At 39.6% G+C, this 24,626-nt stretch overlaps 1 protein-coding gene across 1 annotated transcript in view; it reads right to left on the minus strand.

Annotated features, from left to right (window-relative positions):
• GMDS (GDP-mannose 4,6-dehydratase) overlaps positions 1-16,705 on the minus strand; it is a 703,979-nt gene extending 687,274 nt beyond the window's left edge. Inside the window, exon 1 of the mRNA XM_037011686.2 lies at positions 16,363-16,705. Coding sequence (XP_036867581.1) covers positions 16,363-16,656 — 294 coding nt within the window. The 5' untranslated portion in view covers positions 16,657-16,705. The remainder of the gene's footprint in view (positions 1-16,362) is intronic.
• Between the last annotated feature and the right edge of the window lie 7,921 nt (positions 16,706-24,626).

The raw sequence follows: 24,626 nt of genomic DNA on the forward strand, positions 1-24,626 counted from the left end.
AAGAACATTACCAATACTGGGCTTGCTGTCCCACAGGGTTCCCTTCAAAGTCCCCTTCACTCAGTCATTTCCAATGTACAGAGTGCCTATGAAAATGGTTAGTGGAACTGACCACTGTGCTTCCACCGTGTCTGGTAATGGTGGATTCTCAAAATTCCTCAAAGAAGAAAGAAGGGACAAGCTGAAAATTGGAGGGTTCTTAAACAAGGGCGTGGCATTAGGAAAATTTAAATAATTAGTAAATAAAAATAAAGTGAGAGGGAGGGAGAATTATACTGGGATAACCTCATTAACTTTAATCATGGAACTAAAGGGAAAAATGTTAGTTTTGATGCCAGATAAGTGGGATCCACAGAAAATTCTGGTGATGGGCAAGAGGCTTGGTGAAGGGTACCACAGAGCACGCTTGCCCACTCCACAGCTTAGGTAGCGATATAGGAGGCTAACAGGTTATTTGAACTTGAATGTCATGCTCTCATCTCAGACTCAAGAGGAACAAAACTTAATTTACTATCTTCCCCAAACAACTGGTCTTCCAGTGATTGCATATCTGGCCATGGTAATTCCATCTAGCCAGTCTCCAAAATTAAAATCACCTTAAGATCTTCCACTCTTTCCTTTCTTACATTCCCTATATTACCTATACCTAACTGATTACAGACCTGTTGTCTCTGATTCCCTTTCCTTCACAACCAACATTGTTTGCTTCTATATTCTTATAAATACAAGAGGCTCCTGGCATTGTTTCACTAGTCAAACTGATTCTGTGTATCTACACCAAATGGCATTCTCAAAACACTTCTCTATCCTCTCATTACTCCCCATCTTGAGAATTCACTACACATTATAAATATTAAGCACTATCATTTCATAAACAGTATGTGTTGGGTACTATGCTAGGCATTATTATGATCATCTAATCCCCACATCAATTTGTGATGTGGGTCTAATTAACCACAATTTAAAGATGAGGAAATTGAGATTCAAGTTTATTAAGTAATGTAGGGAAACTCAGATAGTTGACTGGCAGACATTTTTTAATGTAATTTTGATTTTTTGTTTTTCTTTATTTTGGTATCATTAATCTACAATTACATGAAGAACATTATGTTTACTAGGCTCCCGCCTTCACCAAGTCCACCCCACATATCCCTTAACAGTCACTGTTCATCAGCATAGTAAGATGCTGCAAAATCAGTACTTGTCTTCTCTGTGTTCTACAGCCCTCCCCATGCCCCCTACACACTATAAAAGCTAATCGTAATGCCCCCTTTCTTTTTCCCCGTCCTTGTCCCTCCCTTCCCACACATCCTCCCCAGACCCTTTCCCTTTGGTAACTATTAGTCCATTCTTGGGTTCTGTGATTCTGGGCTGTTTTGTTCCTTCAATTTTCCTTTGTTCTTATACTCCACATATGAGTGAAATCATTTGGTATATGTCTTTTGCACCTAGCTTATTTCACTGAGCATAATACCCTCTAGCTCCATCTGTGTTGTTGCAAATGGTAGGATATGTTTTTTTCTTATGGCTGAGTAATATTTCATTGTGTACATGTACCACATCTTCTTTATCCATTCATCTACTGATGGACACTTAGGTTGCTTCCATATCTTGGCTACTGTAAATAGTGCAGCGATAAACATAGGGGTACATCTGTCTTTTTCAAATTGGAGTGCTGCATTCTTAGAGTAAATTCCTAGAAGTGGAATTCCTGGGTCAAATGGTATTTCTATTTTGAGCATTTTGAGGAACCTCCATACTGATTTCCACAATGGCTGAACTAATTTACATTCCCACCAGCAGTGTAGGAGGGTTCCCCTTTCTCCACAACCTCGCCAACATTTGTTGTTGATTGTCTTTTCAATGATGGCGATCCTTACTGGTGTGATGTAATATCTCATTGTTGTTTCAATTTGCATTTCTCTGATGACAAGTGATGTGGAGCATCCTTCCATGTGTCTGTTCGCCATCTGAATTTCTTCTTTAGAGAACTGTCTTTGCAGCTCCTCTGCCCATTTTTTAATTGGATTATTTGCTTTTTGTTCATTGAGGTGTGTGAGCTCTTTATATATTTTGGATGTCAGCCCTTTATCGGATCTGTCATTTATGAATATATTCTCCCATACTGTAGGATACCTTTTTGTTCTATTCATGGTGTCCTTTGCTGTACAGAGCTTTTCAGCTTGATGTAGTCCCACTTCTTCATTATTGCTTTTGTTTCCCTTGCCCGGGGAGATATGTTCATGAAGAAATCACTTGTGTTTATGTCCATGAGATTTTTGCCTATGTTTTTTTTCTAAGTTTTATGGTTTCATGACTTATATTCATGTCTTTGATCCATTTTGAATTTACATTCATGTATGGATTTAGTCAGTGATCCAATTTCATTCTCTTACATGTAGTTGTCCAGTTTTGCCAACACCATCTGTTGAAGAGACTGTCACTTCCCCATTGTATGTCCATGGCTCCTTTATCCTATATTAATTGGCCATATATGTTTGGTTTAATGTTTGGAGTCTCTATTCATTCCACTGGTCTGTAGCTCTGTTCTTGTGCCAGTACCAAATTTCTTGATGACTGTGGCTTGTAGTAGAGCTTGAAGTTGGAGAGTGAGATACCCCTCACTTTATTCTTCCTTCTCTGGATTGCTTTGGCTATTCGGGGTCTTTGGTAGTTTCATATAAATTTTTGAACTATTTGTTCCAGTTCATTGAAGAATGCTGTTGGTAATTTGATAGGGATTGCATCAAATCTGTATATTGCTTTGGTCAGGATGGCCATTTTGATTATATTAATTCTTCCTAGACAGGAGCATGGGATGAGTTTCCATTTGTTAGTGTCCTCTTTAATTTCTCTTAACAGTGTCTTATAGTTTTTCAGGGTATAGGTCTTCCACTTCCTTGGTTAGGTTTATTCCTAAGTATTTTATTCTTTTTGATGCTATTGTGAATGGAATTGTTTTCCTGATTTCTCTTTCTATTAGTTCATTGTTGGTGTAGAGGAAAGCCACAGATTTCTGTGTGTTAATTTTGTATCCTGAAAATTTGCTGAATTCCGATATTAGTTCTAATAGTTTTAGAGTGGAGTCTTTAGGGTTTTTTATGTACAATATCATGTCATCTGCAAATACTGACAGTTTGACTTCTTCTTTACCAGTCTGGATTCCTTGTATTTCTTTGTTTTGTCTAATTGCCGTGGCTAGGACCTCCAGTACTATGTTGAATAATAGTGGAGAGAGTGGGCATCCCTGTCTTGTTCCCAATCTCAGAGGAAAAGCTTTCAGCCTCTCGCTGTTCAGTATGATGTTAGCTGTGGCTTTATCATATATGGCCTTTATTATGTTGAGGTATTTGCCCTCTATACACATTTTCTTGAGAGTTTTTATCATGAATGGATGTTGAATTTTGTCGAATACCTTTTCAGCATCTATGGGATGATCATGTGGTTTTTGTCCTTCTTTTTGTTGATGTGGTGGATGATGTTGATGGATTTTCGATTGTTGTACCATCCTTGCAACCTTGGGATGAATCCCACTTGGTCATGGTGTATGATCCTTTTGATGTATTTTTGAATTCGGTTTGCTAATATTTTGTTGAGTATTTTTGCATCTACATTCATCAGAGATATTGGTCTGTAGTTTTCTTTTTTGGTGGGGTCTTCACCTAGTTTTCGTATTAGGGTGATATTGGCTTTGTAGAATGAGTTTGGGAGTATTCCCTCCTCTTCTATTTTTTGGAAAACTTTAAGGAGAATGGGTATTATGTCTTCTCTGTATGTCTGATAAAATTCTGAAGTAAATCCATCTGGCCCAGGGGTTTTGTTCTTGGGTAGTTTTTTGATTACCACTTCAGTTTCATTGCTGGTAATTGGTCTGTTTAGATTTTCTGTTTCTTTCTGGGTCAGTTTTGGAAGTTTGTATTTTTCTGGGAAGTTGTCCGTTTCACCTAGGTTTTCCAGCTTGTTAGCATATGGGTTTTCATAGTATTCTCTATTAATTCTTTGTATTTCTGTGGGGTCCGTCGTGATTTTTCCTTTCTCGTTTCTGATTCTGTTGATGTGTGTTGACTCTCTTTTTCTCTTAATAAGACTGGCTAGAGGCTTATCTATTTTGTTTATTTTCTCAAAGAACCAGCTCTTTGTTTCATTGATTTTTTCTATTGTTTTATTCTTCTCAATTTTATTTATTTCTTCTCTGATCTTTATTATGTCCCTCCATCTGCTGACCTTGTTCTTCTTTTTCCAATTTCGAAAACTGTGACACTAGACTATTCATTTGGGATTGTTCTTCCTTCTTTAAATATGCCTGGACTGCTATATACTTTCCTCTTAAGACTGCTTTTGCTGCGTCCCACAGAAGTTGGGGCTTTCTGTTGTTGTTGTCGTTTGTTTCCATATATTGCTGTATCTCCATTTTTATTTGGTCATTGATCCATTTATTATTTAGGAGCATGTTGTTGAGTCTCCATATGTTTGTGGGATTTTTTGCTTTCTTTGTGTAATTTATTTCTAGTTTTATACCTTTGTGGCCTGAAAAGTTGGTTGGTAGGATTTCAATCTTTTTTAATTTACTGAGGCTCTTTTTGTGCCTAGTATGTGGTCTGTGGAGAATGTTCCATGTGCACTTGAGAAGAATGTGTATCCTGTTGCTTTTGGATGTAGAGTTCTATAGATGTCTATTAGGTCCATCTGTTCTAGTGTGTTGTTCAGTGCCTCTGTGTCCTTACTTATTTTCTGTCTGGTGGATCTGTCCTTTGGAGTGAGTGGTATGTTAAAGTCTCCCAAAATGAATGTATTGCATTCTATTTCCTCCTTTAATTCTGTTAGTATTTGTTTCACATATATTGGTGCTCCTGTATTACATGCATATGTTAATAATGGTTATATCCTCTTGTTGGACTGAGCCCTGTATCATTATGTAATGTCCTTCTTTATCTCTTGTTACTTTCTTTGTTTTGAAGTCTATTTTATGTGATACTAGTATTGCAACACCTGCTTTTTTCTCCCTATTGTTTGCATGAAATATCTTTTTCCATCCCTTGACTTTTAATCTGTGCATGTCTTTGGGTTTGAGGTGAGTCTCTTGTAAGCAGCATATAGATGGGTCTTGCTTTTTTATCCATTCTATTACTCTGTATCTTTTGATTTGTGCATTCAGTCCATTTACATGTAGGGTGATTATTGAAAGATATGTACTTATTGCCATTGCAGGCTTTAGATTCGTGGTTACCAAAGGTTCAAGGTTAGCTTTTTTACTATCTTACTGTCTAAATTAACTCACTTTTTGAGCTATTATAAATGCAGCCTGATGGTTATTTATCTCCCTTTTTATTCCTCCTCCTCCATTCTTCATATGTTCGGTGTTTTGTTCTGTGCTCTTTTTAGGAGTGCTTCCATCTAGAGCAGTCCCTCTAAAATACCCTATAGAGGTGGATTGAGGGAGGCAAATTCCCTCGACTTTTGCTTCTCTGCGATTGTTTACTCCCTTCTTCATATTTAAATGATAATCATGCTGGATACAGTATCCTTGGTTCAAGGCCCTTCTGTTTCATTGCATTAAATATATCATGCTATTCTCTTCTGGCCTGTAAGGTTTCTGTTGAGAAGTCTGATGATAGCCTGTTGAGTTTTCCTTTGTAGGTGACCTTTTTTCTCTCTTGTGCTGCCTTTAATACTCTGTCCTTGTCCTTGATCTTTGCCATTTTAATTATTATGTGTGTTGGTGTTGTCCTCTTTGGGTCCTTTCTGTTGGGAGTTCTGTGTACTTCCATAGTCTAAGCAACTATTTCCTCCCCCAGTTTGGGGCAGTTTTCAGCAATTATTTCTTCAAAGACACTTTCTATCCCTTTTTCTCTCTCTTCTTCTTCTGTTACCCCTATAATGCAGATATTGTTCCTTTTGGGTTGGTCACACAGTTCTCTTAATATTGTTTCATTCCTGGAGATCCTTTTATCTCTCTCTGCATCAGCTTCTATGCGTTCCTGTTCTCTGGTTTCTATTCCATCAATGGCCTCTTGCATCTTATACATTCTGCTTATAAATGCTTCCAGAGATTGTTTCACTTCTGTAATCTCCCTCCAGACGTCATCCCTTAGCTCTTGTGTTGTTCTCTGCATCTCTGTCAGCATTCCAGAAGACGATCATTAAAAAACTTCAACAAAGATCCTGGCACTGCTGCAGTTGTAGCGGCATTCATCCCACCAGTTCCTGGACTTGCCATTGGAATGAAGAAGGAGATAGCTAAGCTGGCCTGTGCGTACAGGAAAACAACAAATTTGACTGGATCTATACTGTTGGAACTTAACCAAGAATTAGGAGAAGTGCAAGTTGCAGTGCTCCAAAATTGTGCGACTATAGACTATCTACTGTTAAAAGAACATATGGGATGTGAACAGTTCCCAGGAATATGTTGTTTTAATTTGTCTGATTTTTCTCAAACTATTCAAATTCAGTTAGACAATATCCATCATATCATTGATAAGTTTTCACAAATGCCTAGGGTACCTAACTGGTTTTCTTGGTTTCACTGGATATGGCTGATAATTGTAGGTCTGCTTTTGTTATGTAGTTGTATTCCTATTATGTTAATGTGTGTGTGCAATTTAATTAGTAGTTTAAAACCTATATATGCTTATGTTACTCTACAAGAAGATATGTCAAAGAAATAATCAATCTTCCCATGTTTTCTTCCGTCTGCTACTTCTATAGCTTTTCTTCTTCCTTCCTAATTACAACCCTTTAGTAGAATTCATGCCTCATATCGAAAATTACCGAGTATCATAATTCTTCCAAGTGGTAAAGATACTTCAAGACAAATGCTGGGCATAGAAGCCACAGGGCATAAATCTGCAAAGAAGTTAAAAGCTCACCTTTTCAAACAATATTGCTTCTCTCTCACTTACCAACTTAACATTTCCCTGTATGGCCCCAGAAGATGAGTGGTTAGCCAGAGACGGGTAAGATTCCTCAAGGGAGGAACAACCTAAGACAGGCACAGTCACAGGGGGGCTATCAGGAGAGAAATTGGGGATCAACAGAGGGGAGCCTTAGAACCTCACCCCCCTGTTTTGAGAGAAATCTTCTTCATCCGTGGATGTTTTATTGCCCTTGTCTAGCTTGGATTAATACTTAGTCTACAGGCACAGACCTGATCATCTACATTTGCCCTCTTACAGCACTAAATTATGTTTTCTACCTTTATCTTGCATCTACCTACCACTTCAGCATTTTATTAAAAAAATAATAATAATAAAATAAGGGAGAAATGTGGGATTCACATATAAATCAGGTAAAAAAAAATCAAACGAATAATCATATCTGACTTGATTGTTTATAGTTCATGATGCATGATCAAAACCGAAAATTTCTGTGATATGACTGCCCTTGCACTGTTCACCATGTAAGAACTTATTCACTGTAAGAGCTTGTTCACCATGTAAGAACTTGTTTGTTATGCTTCAGAAGATTGGAGACTGTTGAGAAATAGGCTTGGGGTTGATTAATGACTGTGCATTGAGTACCCTATACAGAATTTTATTGTTGTTAACAACCATTTGATCAATAAATATGAGAGATGCCCTCTCAAAAAATAAAAAATATTTAAAAATAAATAAAAAAATAAAAAGACTAGTAGCAAAGTTAAAAAAAAAAAAAGAGGGAAGGACATCCTGACGCCTGCTACAACATGGATTGACCTTAAGGACATGGTGCTCAGTGACATAAGCCAGACACAGGACAGACCCTGTCTGATCCCCCTCCTAGAAGGTCCCAAGGGGAACCCCATCCACAGAGGCAGAAAGTGGCTGGCAGGTGAGTGTTTCATACGGATAGAGCTTCCATTTGAGAAGCAGGGAAGTCCTGGAGATGGATGGAGGGGGGTGGCTACACATGTGAATGTGCTTCATGCCACTGAGCTGTGCTCTTAGAAATCGTTAAGACGGTAATAAACTTTGTTATGTATACTTTAAAAAAAATACTTATGTTTCTATCTAAATACTAACACTTCTATCTAAAAAGTAAATAACAAGAATTTAAAAATCCTTCCTCACCAAAAAGCTCTTCATTTGCCATGACCTATAAAGGCAAACAGCTTAGTTTTTTCACTTTACCCTTACAAATTCTAGTAAAATACAAATCATGTGTGAGTTTCTTCTTAGTTTACACACTTAATGATAAATTCATTTACAAGATCAGTTATCAACCTCCAAAGAATTAACTTAAGATATGACCCAAAGGACACAGCAAATAAAGTGAGGGGCATCTAAAGTAGTGATTCATATGGGCTTATTTTACTACTAAAATCCACCTTTTCACAACTTCAAAAAACTCCTGAATAAGCTTTGTTTTTCAAATTTGATGTACAATTTATTTATGTCTCCTTAGAATTTATTTGTTGATCCTAATTACAAACTTAATAGAAAATAAAATTGAGATTTACATTTCAAATCTGACTTTGCAAAAACTCAAGTGACCTTCGGGCAGTATACTTAACCTTTGTGTTCCTTGGGGATAATAAAAAAAATGCCTCATAGGGGTGCTCTGTTGCTTCAATAGGTTAAATGTAAAACCCCTTGGACAAGGCCTGGCACAAAGTAAATCTCTAATGCATGATAATTATTGTCATCTACTGTAATTATCATCACCACTATCATCACCATCTGGAAATATGATGTGACCAGAACATGATGTTACTGGAACACCAATGTCATAAGGATAGTCATTTTTGTCTGTTTTGTTCACTGTTGTATCCCCAGTGCTTGACACATATTTGACACTCAAACTTTTACTGAATGAATTATGATTGCTAGTACCTCTGTTACTAAGTAGATGATAATTCGCACCAAAATGTAATAGCCTTTTGGAGAAAAAATTAATTAAGCATGAAAAAAAAAAAACAAGTGCCACCTGGAAATTTAAGACAGGTATGAAATAAAGAATTGCTAGCAGACCAAATGCAATGTGTATTGGAAGAGGGAAGAGGGTAGGCTATTCTCAAGCCAAGAGAGCATCTCTTCAGATTAAACTAACCCCATCAGAAGAAAAATCAAGTCAAAAATATTCGTTAATAGCATTTTGCAGGCCAAAAGATTTTCAGGCTTACACAGCAGGCTTCTTTGTTCTTAATGGGGGACAAGAATCTAGAATATAGGACTTCTGAGTTTCCTAGGGAAAACCTGATTTGGACCTTGACAGTAAGGACAAACCCCACTCCACAGAGAGGAAAGTGGGATTAGAGAAAGGAAGCGATGTATCTCAGGACACAGCAAGCTAACTGGGTGCTGTAACTCTCAGATCCAAGCTGGTAGAAGGGTGCTTGAGAACTATTTGTAGCAGCCACTCAATCAAGCACCTCAGCTTCTCACCTGTTTCTCTCCACCACACTGAAAACGTGGACTGCCATGTGCCCATCAGGGCTCATGGGCTAGCTTCTCCAGTCAATTTTCATCCAGACAACCCATCAGCCAAGCTGCACCCTACATGCTTCTGAGGATCCCATGAAGTGGCTACTGGCTCTTGAGCCTCCACCACAAGAAGCAGAGGTTTATGGGAAAGGAAGGACCCTTTGCTCTTAAAATCTTACTGTAAAAACCCTCAAAGAACAGATAAGAGCACTGGGGAAAGGAGCCACCAGGAATCTTCAATAGCCCTCAGAAAGCACAAGCTCTCCACCTCCTTTCCCCACCCTTATTCCAGACTTCTACTAGGACACACAAACTAATAGAGCACTAATCAAAATATACAGTAGCCTTTAAAAACAACTTTTTTCTTGAGAGTAATGAACTTCTACAGTTTGTCAACAAACTGGCCAACAAAACTAGTTTGACTTGACACACGAGCAAAGGTCCTGAGAAAGCAAACTAGTGCAGTAAGGGTTCTCAGGTAAGTATCAAGTTTTCCAAAGCTGAGTTTCCTCATTTGATTTAAGTGAACAGTAAAAATACATACCACCAGGGGTTAACTAAGATAACTTAGGTAAAGTGCTTGGCACATTGCCTGGCACTCAGTAGTCATTCTATCCATGTCAGTAAAGCTTTTCTGTACCCTACCCCCAAGTAATTATCTACCAAGTATCCAGAATCCTGATTAAAGGCAAACATTTTGTCTCATTCCTTAAGCCCTATTCTTTACATGGACACACAGCCAAATAATTCTGGTTTAGTTATAACTTTTGTCTAACAAAAGTTCAGGAAAGGCCACTTCAGAGAAGAGGCAAGTTGAGAACACCAAACCTCAAAGAAAGCCATTCAGGGTCACAAGGACAATTAAGAGTACTTTTAGTTCATTTGAGAAATCAAGTCAATAATACAACTCACCCTCAATTTCGGCCTTGGAGTTGTCAAGCCAAATACAGAGATGTGCAGTTCTGGGTTTTCCCATATCATGAGTAGGGAACATTGGGCTCAATAAATGTGGAGGTGCTGAAGGCATACTACTAGCTCAGGACAACATACAGCCTTGAATGAAAAATGAATGTCTAAGTTCCCTAAAGAATGTGCTGTCTAAAATTGACCCCTATCTTTAGTATCTATAATCATGTTAATCTTCCTTCATAGATCAAATACTGAAGACTCCTATTTAGTTACCCTAAGCCTCTCAATTTTTGAAACCAAAAATATTGTTATAATAAAATGTTAAATGTTATATAAAGTTAACATAAAGTTATCTTTAGCTTAAATACTGAAACAGACTTGATTACTCAGATGTACATTTATTATTATGCAACTTTACAGACACTATAATATACATTTTACACTACATATAATCTTATATTCTAATTTTTCTGGCTCAAAGCAGTCTCTATTTCTTGTTTTTAGTGGACGACAGTATTGGTCAGTCCTAAGACAATGGTAAGATAAGAGTCTGAGGCTCGAATGGTAAGATAAGAGTCTGAGGCTCGAATCCTAACTCTAGCACTACCTTGCTGTGTAACCCAGGGAAATTACACTATCTCAGTCTTCTTTCCTCCTCTATGTAATGGTGGTAACTTAACTCCAGCTCTAAAATCCCAACATGTATGCCAAGGGAATATTTTTTAAATTTAGGAGGTAAGATGAGTATAAAAATCATAAGAAATCCATCACACAAAACTATACATGTTATTTCTTCCCCAAAAATGTGTATATGTCATGTCTTTTTTTTCTTTTACTAAATACATACAATAAAATGCACAAGTCTTAGTGTATAGCTCAGTGAATTTTGACATGTGTATACATTCATGCAACCATTACCCAGATCAAGATACCAAACATTCTCACTAGTATTTTTTCCCTGTCCTTTAAAATCTGATATTATAATAAATCATTTCATCTCCTAAACTACAACTTGTCTTTCAGGTATATAGTATCTAATTGTACCCAACACCCTGAAAATATCTTGCTTCTACCCAACCAACAAGGAATGCATCCTAAGATTTTACTCTCCCATTTCTACAGACTTCTACAATTTCCAGACAAGTTTTCTGCAAGACAATGAACACCAGTAACTAAAGATTAATTTAATTACCATATATTTTGAGTACCTAGCATGTACCAGTTATGTTAGATATAGGGGATAAGTGATTAAGACACTTTTGTCCTATCCTCCAGGAGTCACAGTTCCTATAAAGACATAGGACACATGCCATCACTCCCATCCCTCTCCCAGGCAGACATCACTAATCAATCATGGGCCTCTCCCTTCAACTGGCTAGAGCCTTGGCTCTAGGATTCCATGTAATCATTACCAATCAAATGGGCTTGTTTTAACAGACCTCATCACATTTCACTAAATTTTCATCTACATAAGTAATGATTCTGATACTTACATTGAAATGCAGAAATCTGTGGGAAAGTGAATATGGATTAGAAAGTAAAACTAAATGATGAGGTCCCTGTCATCTATTACAATTCAACTCAAGTATTATTTAAAGGGGTTAAAGAAAACTGTGGAAAGAATGGTACTTCCTGCCAATTGTCAATTACCATTTTCTAACATTCTAAAGTAATTCTTAAATGAAAAGGATGTAGCCTGTAAGAGTCACCTGAGTCTAGGGAATCAGGTTATTCATTTTATATCTGTTCTCTTTAAAGGCCAGGGCTGTTTTATGGCACTGGAATATGTTAAAATAAACTAATAAAATTAATGAAAATAAAAACTAAGGCCCTAAAAATAAGAATCTAAAACAAATAATATGGCTTAAATAATCTGACCTTGATAACTCAAAGGGTCCACCTCTTTCGTCTATGCAAGATTTACCAAAAAGTATATTGTCTTCCAACCATAGACAAGTGAACTCCTCTTGACCATGACTAACTTATTCAACTGTCTAAAGATAAATGCTTTGTCTTCCATGTGTCATGGTGCAGAACTCTGGAACCTTGAACTCCTACTTGCTTAAATGTTTTGAGGAGCTCTAAATAAGCCATGTCCTAAGGAAAATACAGGCCTACTTGCAGATGGGAAGGACCTCACCATGTCAAATTCTTCCATAGTTAAAATACCAATATCCACCTTACTATCAAACACACCTAACGAAGTAATCTACAGTTCGGTTTGCCTGCTCTCCTGGCAGAGACCAGCTTGAAATAACAGATATTCAAAAGGGAAAAAAATCCACAAACACCTTGAATTCTGTAGTCTCTACCTACCAAAAAGTGTGTTTTCCCCATTACTAAGGACTAATAAAAAAGGGTGTCCTAGGAAGATGACTCTACCTTCTTTCAAAAACTATTGAGCCTATCATGCATCATGTTGTTCTCATTCTGTTGTTTACAAGTTATTCCTCTGAGAGTTTAGTAGCTTAATAAAAGCTTCACTCACTATCCACTTTGTCTTGACTGTCAGCAAGCTCTAAGCTCTGAATCTTATGCCTACTTGACAGCAGCTATCCTCAGCCCTAGGTTTGGTCCACTACCTCCATCTTTCTATTGTCTTCACTGCAGACTCCTGTATTTTTTCATTCTTCTTATCATGGTCCCATGATACATTTTTTTGAAGCCACCTCAGAATCTTTTTGGAAATGAACAAGGGGTGTAAATAATTTAATAAATCAACATTCATCCGTTACTACTCTTTTTTTGTTCTATCCCTCCAAAGTCTCCCCTCTCTCTATTCCTGTTTACCCCATCACAGTACCCACTGTTTCTAGCATTCAGTGTCTTCTCCTAGAGTCCTGCTTGGATGAACCACACGTATGACCACTAACACACTTGTACAATACTAGCTTTTTCATGTGCACTATTTTTTCATGTACATTGGACCTTAAAGATCTTAATATGAGATCTTAGTGGAAAAAGTATACCTCACATATTTTTATATTCCCAGTAGCATCAAAACAAGCCTTGTACATGACAGACACACTGTAAAGATGTGTTCTGTTTATAGGAAAAGTCAACATTTTTAAAGCACAGGCTGAAAATGAGGTCTCTATATTAAAGCAGTGTACAAACCAAAAAACTAAAATAAGTAACTTACCTATGTAGTTAACAAGGATTGCACATATGTAACCATAAGGGAAGTTTTTGGAATGGTTATATTTGGCAGGATTAGTAAGAGCACAGGAGGCTTTTAGTTGAGTTAAAAGGAATGAGATTTGTGAGGGCATTGAGTCACAGAATAATGATTCCAATGAGGTACAAGCTGATAGTACTCAATGAACAGCAAGAACATTTCCATGGGTTAGTAAAATACAGCAAGCATCATTAGACAATGAAGGTGAGTTTTGGGGAGAGTTGGCAGGGGACCTAGAGAGCAATGCAAAGCCAGAGCCTGATTTCTGCTAAGGTGAAGTAATAAGGTAAAAACTGTGAAAAAGGATCACAACTACTATGTCAAGGATAGAAGGAAAAAAGCTGAAATGTAAAGCCTGCCAATAAACCCTGCAGATGCATTCATTCTCAAAGAGGAATTTGGAACAACTCATTTAAGAGCCCATTTTGGTGCAACTGCCATGATAGCCTTAAGGGCCAGAACAGTAGTTTCTACCTCACCTCTCGAATCTGAGAATAAAACAATCTCCCTCTCCCTATCATTCTCTGTCTCTGTCTCTCTCTCTTTCACACACACATATATATATACATCAGACAGAGCTGTAATTTAATGTGTATGGCTTACCAAACAGGCAGCATAATAAAATGGTTATGCAACTCTTGGGTTCACATCTCACCTGACACTCATAAGGTATATGCTTTTGGATATATATTTAACCTTAGTCAGGTGTAAACTGGGGATAAAAACTGTACCTGCCTCTTAGGTAGGGATATAGAAAATGTTTAGCAGAGAGAGTATCTCAGTAAACTTTTACCCAATATTATTAAGAAAATGGACAATAAGGTATGTGTGTGGCTTTTCAGAACCCTTGTATTAATTTCACAATCCTCCAAAGATCCTTGATACCCTGGTTGGGAATCACTGTCACAGAAGATATATGCAAAATATAACAGAGCAGTAAATTCCATCAGCAAGAATTTATGTGACAGTCACAGAGCTCAGCACTGTGCCAGGGGCTCCTGAAGCCAAAACACCACCCAACAAGTAAGGGGACAGTGCAGAGGTTTGGAGGAAGTTGGAAATATGGATACAGAGTTTAAAAGGAGCCTGAAACTCAAGCAGGTGTTCAAAGCTGGAAATTAAGTGGGGAGCCAAAAACCTCTGGTCAGGGAGTAGCATGATGAACATGTACTTAAGGAAGACTCCCCTCTGGCAGCCTGTGGGATAAATCGGAGAGGGGGCTACTTCTGTACCTTCCTCACCACTCAGATAACTGTGCTCAAAGTACCAATCAGGTAACTGTACTCAAAGACCTAAATAAGGTTCCAATTCTAACTGCATTGATTCATGCTGCTGGTCACTTAAATTAGTATATGCCATACCAGTAGAATTATAGTAACCTCTTGACTAACTTGTTGATCACACACACACACAAAATTCTATCTTTGAGAGTTCATGCAAGCTTATTGAACATTTGAGCTTCAGATCCAATCTAAGAAATTGGAAAGAGGGGAACAGTCTGCAGAAGAGTCTTCAACATAGAGAAAGACAATATGTAGGCCCCTGCCTGAATTTAAGGGTTCTCTTCCTCAACTTCAGATCCTTGTCCTATCAGCCTCTTCTACCAGTTTTCAAACTGTTGTTTATTGTATTTACTTTCAGTTAGGTAAGATGCATGAATAACCAGAAATTAATCAGGTATCCAGTAGTTAAAACTGTCTAATACTCTTTGACTCTATGTCTAGACAATTTCAACTTCGTTTCTAATGCGAGAGAGCTTCAAGGGTAGAGTTTGAATCCCAACTGGTCATTTCCTGGTTGTCTGACTTCAGGCAAATCAAACACCCATGCCTGTTTCCACACCTGTAAAGTGGGGATAATGTAAGCACCCACTCAAAGAGTAGTTGTGAAAACTAAATGAGTTAATGTTAGTCAAATAACTGAAAGTCAGTACAGTATGTATTACCTATTATTGTCATCTTTATTTCAGAGTACTATTAGCCGTTACTACCAGATCTCAAGGGGGTACACACATACATTTTTTCTACAAAAATACATAGGCAAAATTAGTTCATCACTGCTAATCTACAACAACAGTCCTGAGTAAGACGCAATGGTTAGATCCCACCTGTTCAAGACCTCTTTGAGATGACTAGCGCGAACTAGCCATGCTCAGCCTGCACCCGGGACGCCAATACTCAGAACAGCTCCTCCTGATGACCTCACTCAAGGAGCTCATTTCTTTGGAAATAGAACCCTAGCCTCACTTTTGAACCAGTCTGTCAGACACACTTCAGAATGTGTGATCATGAATCTCAGAAGTTCGTGTGATTAAAAAGAAAGTTTTTGTGAGATGTGCTTTTTACACAAAAAATAAAAAGCATTTCCTCCTCTGGGACTCCACAGCACCTTCTTGTATTTCTCTATCTGGAAATCTGGTGAAGGGGAACCAAAACAGCAAGGAACTCGCTCCCCGTCTTCCCAAGCATTAGCAGGTAAGAAGGGTCGAGATAAGTCAGATGACTCCTCACTCATATTCACAGACAACCGGTGCTTTTCCCACCCGGCACAGTATCTGCACAAACTCCACTGCAAGTGCACCAGAGAAGGCTTGGCGAAACCAGCGCCCCAGGCGCCTGTCGGACAGGTGAGGTCAGAAGAGTCTCGCTCAGGTGTAAGGCTCACCCCTGGTCAGAGCACGCGCCCCAGGAGAAGACCAAAATCTCGCCCCCCGCCCAGCTCCCAAGCCACAGCTGCTGTCCGACCTCCAGAAGAGACGACACCTTCCGGGACGCCCAGAAGCAGTTCCTGGAAACGCCGGCAGCCCGGAGCACAGGGTGAGACGCACATGTGCCCCGGCGGCAGCAGGCCCGGCCGGGCCCCCGCCTCCGCACTCACCTGGCCCGTGATGCCAGTGATGAGCGCCACCTTCCTGGGCTTGCCCGTCCAGCCGTCCCCGGAGCCCCGGGCGCTGGGGCAAAGAAGCGGTGAGTGTGCCATGTCCCCGCGGTTAGAGCGGAGGCGAAAGAGCCCAGGCAGCGGCGCCGGAGGACGTGGGGGTGTGCCGCGCGCGAGCCGCCTTGCCCCGCTGCAGGAAGGAGCGAACCGCGCGGCTGGCAGCCACGATCTGACAGGGCGTTCGGAGACCCGGAGGGGAGGGCAGGGGGCGGGCCCAGGAGGGCCCGCGGCCATCCGCTGGGCTGCGGCCTGACTGGCGCCGCGTCAGCCGCGTCAAGCTCGCGACGCTCCCGCGCCGCCGGCGGCAGGCCCCGCCCCTCCGCCGAAGCCCGCGCGGGTGGACGAGCGGACTGGGCGTCGGGGGCGGGGCCGGCCGCCTCCCGACGAGGCTGAAGCAGAGCTTCAGGCCGGAGAGCGACGGCGGGGTTTGGCGCCCGGCTCTTCCTTCGGCCAGGCGGAGAGCGGAGGGGACGGGCCGGCGGCGGCCGGACTTCACCGTCCTGCTCCCACGGAGCCCCGATGTCCACTCCTCCGCCCTGCCGAACCTCCCCGGAATCCTAAGTACCCGACGATGCTGGGAGCAACTATGGGCTGATCTTCCCGTTAAGAGAAAGCCCTGAATTCCAAATCTAGGCGTTTTGGGGCCTGAGTCATCGGCGGTGATAAATAATTATTGGAAACCTGGTGCAATGCATTTTGAGGAGTCTGGTTTTATATTCTTTATATTTAGCAGCCCCAGCGTTACAAGGTCCCGAATGGGGTTACAGAAATGGGGAATGACTAAACTCACCTCTAAGCCTGCTTTCTGTCTCCTTGAATTTCCTTGAAGCGTGGAACCAAGCACGCGATTCCAAGGAACTTGACTCAAAGCTGGCCCCCACCTACGTGCAACATAAGGAAATGTTGAAAAAAGTACACGGGTCAATAAACCTGGACGTGGCCAATTTCAAAAAGTGATTCAAATGCAAGGTGGGGTCCTAGCTGAATGTCTATTGTATTTGGCCTGTGTATGGCAGCTGCACAGTGGCCAGGAAGGAGCAGAGGCGACTCAGATACTGGAAGGTTAGCAGGTGTGTGTACATAAGCAATTGGTTGGAATCCAGGAAGGGGCCCTAACTCACAGGAGAGTAAACACTTTCATTTAGGGGAATTCACTATAAGCAAGAAATGTCTTTGAAATGTATTAGATTATCTTTAAAACATCTTTGTTTTAATACAAACATGCTTTGAATTCATTTGCGGATAAATTAACATTTTCCCCAAAATGACTGAAAAAACAGATAATCAGGACATGCCAAGTTTATCCTGCAGTTGTGAGACCACCTGTCACACAACTGAACACATTTGCCTGTCCTGAGAAATACGGCAGTAGGAGACCCATAGAATTGAAACATAATATTTAGGATCTATTAATAAAATAAATACAATATTAGGGAAACAGGGTAGTTCAGAGACACAGTGGAAGGTTGAGAAATGAAGGATGTTTTTTTAGACAGTTTCGGTGAAAAGTGTGGTAGGGCATTGTATTGATTTGCAGGCGCTGCCTTAATCAAATAAAGTACCACAGACTGAGTGGCTTAAACAATAGGAATTTCTTTCCTCATAGTTTGGAAGGCCAAGATCAAGTTGTCTGCAGGACTGGTTTTTTTCTGTGGCCTCACTTTTTGGTTTATAGAGGCCATTTTTGATATCCATATGGCATTCTGCCTCTATGTCTGTGTCCAAACTTCCTCTTGTTATAAGCACACCAGTCATTGGATTAGGGCTCACCCCAAGTGACCCCATGTTAATATAATTACCTCTTCAAAGACCCCCATCTCCAAATATACTCACATTCTGAGGTTTAGGGAGTCAGGACTTCATTTTAGAGTCAAATGTTTTTGTAAGAAATAATACAATGACATCCCATGTACCCTTTACACAATTTCTCCCACAGTCACATCCTCAAAAACTACAGTACAATATCACAAACAGATACTGACATTGATACAACTTACCTGTCTTACTCAGATTTCTGCACATGTATGTGTGTTTAGTTCTATGCTATTTTATCACACAGGTAGGTCTGTTCATCTACCACCAAAGGCAAAGTACCAACAAAGGTTCTGACAACTCAGGGATCCTCATGTTGCCCTTTCACATCCTCAACCCTAACCCCTGGAAATATTAGTCTGTCCTCCACTTCTAGGTTTTGTCACTTCAAAAAATATTATAAATAGAATCAGACAGCTTGCAATCTTTGGGCACTGGCTGTTTTCACTCAGCTTACATTTCCTGATGATACATCCCAGTTTTGTCTATCCACAGTTGGTTCCTTTTTATTATTGAGTAGTATTCCCTGGTATAGATGGACCACAGGTTGTTCAGCATTCACCCACTGAAAATATCTAAGCTCTTTCCAGTTTGGAACTGCTACAAATAAAGCAGCTATGAACATATGTGTATAGGGTTTTGTGTGAATATAGTTTTTATTTTGCCCAAGAGTACAATTGCTGGGCTGTATGGTAATTGCATGTTTAGTTTTCTATCCCTTTAATTATCCTTCCTAAGGCCAGGTGGCCTGAAAAAACAAGTTTGTTGTTTTGCTCCCTCAGAAACTTTTTAAAATATCTAACCTTTAAATCTTCTCCCCCTTTTTAAGCCTAGAAAACCAAGATTAAAACTTATCCATAATTATCAAGAACCTGGTATTTCCTCCATCTGTTCCTCTGATTATTGTGAAGCCCAGAATTAAAATAAATAAACTTTTATAGGACAGTGTATTTGTTATGGCTGCCTTAATAAAGTACCACAAATTCGGTGGCTTTAAACAATTTATCCTCTCACAGTTCTGGTGGCCAGAAGGCTGAAATTCAGGAGTCAGCAGGGTCATACCTCCACTAAAGGCTCCAGGGGAGGATTTTACCTTGTCTTTCCTTGCCTCCTCCCAGCTCCTTGTTGTTGCCATATTCTTTGGGGTTCCTTGGCTTGGAGGTGTGTTCTGCCTCCACCATCACCTGGTGTCATCCTGTATATCTCTGTGTCCAAATTTCCTTCGTTATATAAGGACACAAGTAATATTGGATTAAGAGCCCACCCTTTTCCAGTTTGACCTCATCTTAACATGATCTTATCTCAAAGACCCTATTTCAAGTAAGGTAACATTCACAGGGACCTAGGGTTAGGACTTGAATGCATCTTTTGGAGGATACACTTCAACCCACAAAAGACAATGATGGTAAATCCATTAAAGGACTGATATGATAGTAGATATCATTCTTAAATGGAAGATTCTAATGAACTGTTGGCAGCACAGAAAAAAAGAAACTAGTGATAGATTTGGGAAAGCTGGATTTAAATACAGAGGCAATTGGATGATGAGATAAAAGTTTTCTGAAAAAGTAGAATTCACTTGGGTGGCTGGAGAAATCATGTGGAAGACAATAGTCTTCAAGCACTCATTAGATGAAACACTGCATTTATTGTTTCATTCATTTCTTACAACTCTAAAATGCTAAGAAGTATCTCCACTTTCTAGAAAAGAAAATTCAAGCATAAGGAAGTTAAATAAATTGCTTCAAATTTACTTAGTAAATAAATGGCAGGGGCAGGAATAAAATTCAAGTTTGACGACAAAGTCTTTCCAATCATAAAAGTAATCCTGCATTAAGTCAACAAATAATTATCACATGCCTACCATATGCCAGATACTGGGCCAGAAGGTATGTTTCAATAGGGGCTGTCAGATTGCCTTCAACAAAGGTAATCATAGTTGGCATTTCCACACAGAGTACATAAAAGCACCTAATTGTCCACCTGTCCCCCAAACTGAATATTTAACCTCAAATTTTTCAAAACCTGATAGTATAAATTGTATCTTGTTTTAATTGGCATATTTTATATTATTAGTGAAGTTGAGCATCTCTTCAAGTGGTTATTTTACCATTTTTATTTATTTTTCACTAAGTCACCTTGTCATACATTTTGACCATTTTCTGTTTGGTTCTTTATCTTCTTACATATTTCTTGTAGCTTTTTATTAATGATGGATTTAACACTGTTATTCTACTTGCTGTATTTACTCCCATTAAGTTGCTTTTCATTTCCCTTTGTTTCTAGTAACTTAAAAATATTTTCCACACAGCAAGATTATACAACTGTTCTGTTCCCCAGTTTTTATATGTATTTGTATTTTTATGTAAAATGTAATAAAATAGAGGAACCAAGATGGCAGCGTGAGTAGGGCAGTGGAAATCTCCTCCCAAAACCATATTTATTTTTGAAAATACAACTATTCCTAAAAGAGAGACCAGTGGATACAGCACAACAGCCAGGCTACATCTACATCTGTGAGAACCCAGCACCTCACGAATGGGGTGAGATACAAGCCGTGGCCCGGCAGGACCCAAGTGCTCCCCCTACCCCAGCTTCCCAGCAGGAGGAGAGGAGTGGGGGTGGGGAGGGAGTGGAAGCACAGGACTGCTAAATACCCAGCCCTAGTATTCCTCACTGGGAGAGCAGACACACAGTGCACGGTGTGCTGAATTAGAGAAACGGAAAAGTAAAATCTGCTAGCGGGACCCCACAGCCGGCTCCCCTGGGACAAAAGAAAAGTGAGTTCTTCTTGAAAGTCTTGAAGGGACAGGGGCCTCAAAGCTGGATGGAATCATCTCAGCACACTCAGCACACTCAGGAACCCTGAAGAAGTTCAGGCACCCCAAACCCCTGGGTACCAATGCAGCCCTGAAGCCACTCATGGTGATAAGCAGCCTGCCAGTTGTTCCCCCAGCCAGCGTGGCCCCGACAAAGCAGCCGGGAAGCAGCTGTGCCCACAGCAACCTCTCAGAATCTCCTCCTGGGACGCAGCCACCAGGGCCAGACCCAGAGGACACCAGCAAAATGCAGCTACTGGGCACAGGCAGTGGAAATCGGAACAAGGCGCAAAGGGGCACCGTTCTTGCAGGAGACCACACCCAGTGCGCCAGCCACTCCCTGCAGGGCTCTGGGTAACCCTGACGGTGACCCTGCCCATGGCAGCTTAGGGGATTATTCTGGAGGCTGCTCCAGGTGTGCGGGTAACTGACACAGGCAGCCGAAAAGGGCAAGGCAACCAGCAAGCAGGAAAGGACTTTGTTTTCCCAGCTGACACATGCGCTACGTGCCTACAGCTACCTCTATCGCCATAAAAAGGTAGAAGAATTTGGTCCAGTCCAAAATTACCAGACAATCCCCAAGAGAGGGCCTGGGGAGATAGATTTAACCAATCTACCTGAAAAAGAATTTGAAATAAAGATCGTAACCATGCTGATGGACATGCAGAGAAATATGCAAGAGCTAAAGGATCAAGTTCAGAGGGAGAATACAGAAATAAAATAATCTCTGGAAGGACTTAAGAGCAGACTGGATGAGGTGCAAGAGGCCAATAATGTAATAGAAATCAGAGAACGGGAGTATGGAGAAGCTGAGGCAGAGAGAGATAAAAGGATCTCCAGGATTGAAAGAATACTATGAGAACTGTGTGACCAATCCAAATGGACCAATATTTGCATTATAGGAGTACCAGAAGAAGAGAGAGAAAGGGGATAGAAAGTGTATTTGAAGAAATAATTGGCGAAAACATCCCCAAACTGGGGGAGGAAATAGTCTCTTAGACCATGGAAACCCACAGAACTCCCAACACAAGGGACCAAAGGAGGAAAACACCAAGACATATAAAAATTAAAATGGCAAAGATCAAGGACAATGACAGAGTATTAAAGGCAGCCAGAGAGAGAAAAAAGGTCACCTACAAAGGAAAACCCATCAGGCTATAATCAGACTTCTCAACAGAAACCTTACAGACCAGAAGAGAATGGAATGATATATTTAATGCAATAAAACAGAAGGGCCTTAAACCAAGAATACTGTATCGAGCACAATTATCATTTAAATATGAAGGAGGGATTACACAATTCCCAGACAAGCAAAAGTTAAGGCAATTTGCTTCCCACAAACCACCACAGCAGGATATTTTAAAGGGACTGCTCTAGATGGAAGCATTCCTAACACTAAATAGATGTCAACAGAGAAAAGATCACAACAAAGAAAGCAGACCAACCAAATATTAACTAAAGGCAAAAAATAAAATCAACTACTCACAAAAGCAGTCAAAGGAAACACAAAAGAGTACAGTATAAAACACCTAACATATAAAGAATGGAGGAGGAGGAATAAGAAGGGAGATAAATTAATAATCATCAGACTGTGTTTAAAATAGCTTAATATGTGAGTTAAGTTAGACAGTAAGATAGTAAAGAAGCTACCCTTGAACCTTTGGTAACCATGAATCTAAAGTCTGCAATAGCAATAAGTACACATCTTTCAATAAACACCATAAATGTAATGGACTGAATGCACCAGTCAAAAGACACAGAGTAATAGAATGAATAAAAAAGCAAGACCCATCCATATGCTGCTTACAAGAGACTCACCTCAAACCTAAAGACATACACAGACTAAAAGTGAAGGGATAAAAAAAGATATTTCATGCAACAAAAGGGAGAAAAAAGCAGGTGTTGCAATACTTGTATCAGACAAAATAGACTTCAAAACAAAGAAAGTAACAAGGCATAAAGAAGGACATGACATAGTGTGAGTCCAACAAGAGGATATAACCATTATAAACATATATGCACCCTATACAGGAGCACCAACATATGTGAAACAAATAGTAACAGAATTAAAGGAGGAAATATAATGCAATGCATTCATTTTAGGAGACTTCAACACATCACTCACTCCAAAGGACAGATCCACCAGACAGAAAATAAGGACATAGAGGCACTGAACAACACATTAGAACAGATGGACTTAACAGACATCTACAGAATTCTACACCCAAAAGCAGCAGGATACACGTACTTCTGACATGCACATGGAACATCTCCAGAATAGACCACATACTAGGCCACCAAAAGAGCCTCAGTAAGTTGAAAAAGATTAAAATTTCACCAGTCAACATCTCAGACCAGAAAGGCATAAAACTAGAAATAAATTGTACAAAGAAAACAAAAAGGCTCACAAACACATGGAAGCTTAACAACATGCTCCTAAATAATCAATGGATCAATGACCAAACTGAAACAGAGATCAAGCAATATATGGAGATAAATGAAAACAACAGCACAAAGCCCAAACTTCTGTGGGATGCAGTGAAGGCAGTTCTAAGAGGAAAGTATATAACAATCCAGGCCTATTTAAAAAAGGAAGAACAATCCCAAATTAATAGTCTAAAGTCACAATTACTGAAACTGGAAAAAGAAGAAAAAATGAGGCCCAAAGTCAGAAGAAGGAGGGACATAATAAAGATCAGAGAAGAAATAAATAAAATTGAGAATAATAAAACAATAGAAAGAAATCAATGAAACCAAGAGCTGGTACTTTGAGAAAATAAACAAAATAGATAAGCCTCTAGCCAGGCTTATAAAGAGAAAAATAGAATCTATGCACATCAACAGAATCAGAAATGAGAAAGGAAAAATCACAATGAACAACACAGAAATACAAAGAATTATTAGAGAATATTATGAAAATCTATATTCTAACAAGGTGGGAAACCTAGAAGAAATGGACAACTTCCTAGAAAAATACAACCTTCCAAGACTGGCTAAGGAAGAAACAGAAAATCTAAACAGACCAATTACCAACAACGAAATTGAATCGGTAGTCAAAAATCTATGCAACAACAAACCCCCGGTCCAGATGGACACACCACTGAATTTTATCAGACATACAGAGAACAGAGAATACCCATTCTCCTAAAAGTTTTCCAAAAAATAAAAGAAGAGGGATTACTTCCAAACTCATTCTATGAAGCCAGCATCACTCTAATACCAAAACCAAGCAAAGACACCACAAAAAAAGAAAATTAGAGACCACTATCCCTGATGAACATAGATACAAAAATACTCAACAAAATATTAGCAAACGAATTCAAAAATACATCAAGAGGATCATACACCATGATCAAGAGGGATTCATCTCAGGGATGCAAAGATGGTACAACATTCAAAAATCCATCAACATCATCCACCACATCCACAAAAAGGACAAAAACCACATGATCATCTCCATGCTGAAAAAGCATTCAACAAAATTCAATGTCCATTCATGATAAAAAATCTCAACAAAATGGGTATAGAAGGCAAGTACCTCGACATAATAAAGGCCATGTATGACAAACCCAC

The sequence above is a fragment of the Manis javanica genome, chromosome 16 (genome assembly GCF_040802235.1).
Source record: "Manis javanica isolate MJ-LG chromosome 16, MJ_LKY, whole genome shotgun sequence".
In the NCBI taxonomy this organism is placed as follows: domain Eukaryota; kingdom Metazoa; phylum Chordata; class Mammalia; order Pholidota; family Manidae; genus Manis; species Manis javanica.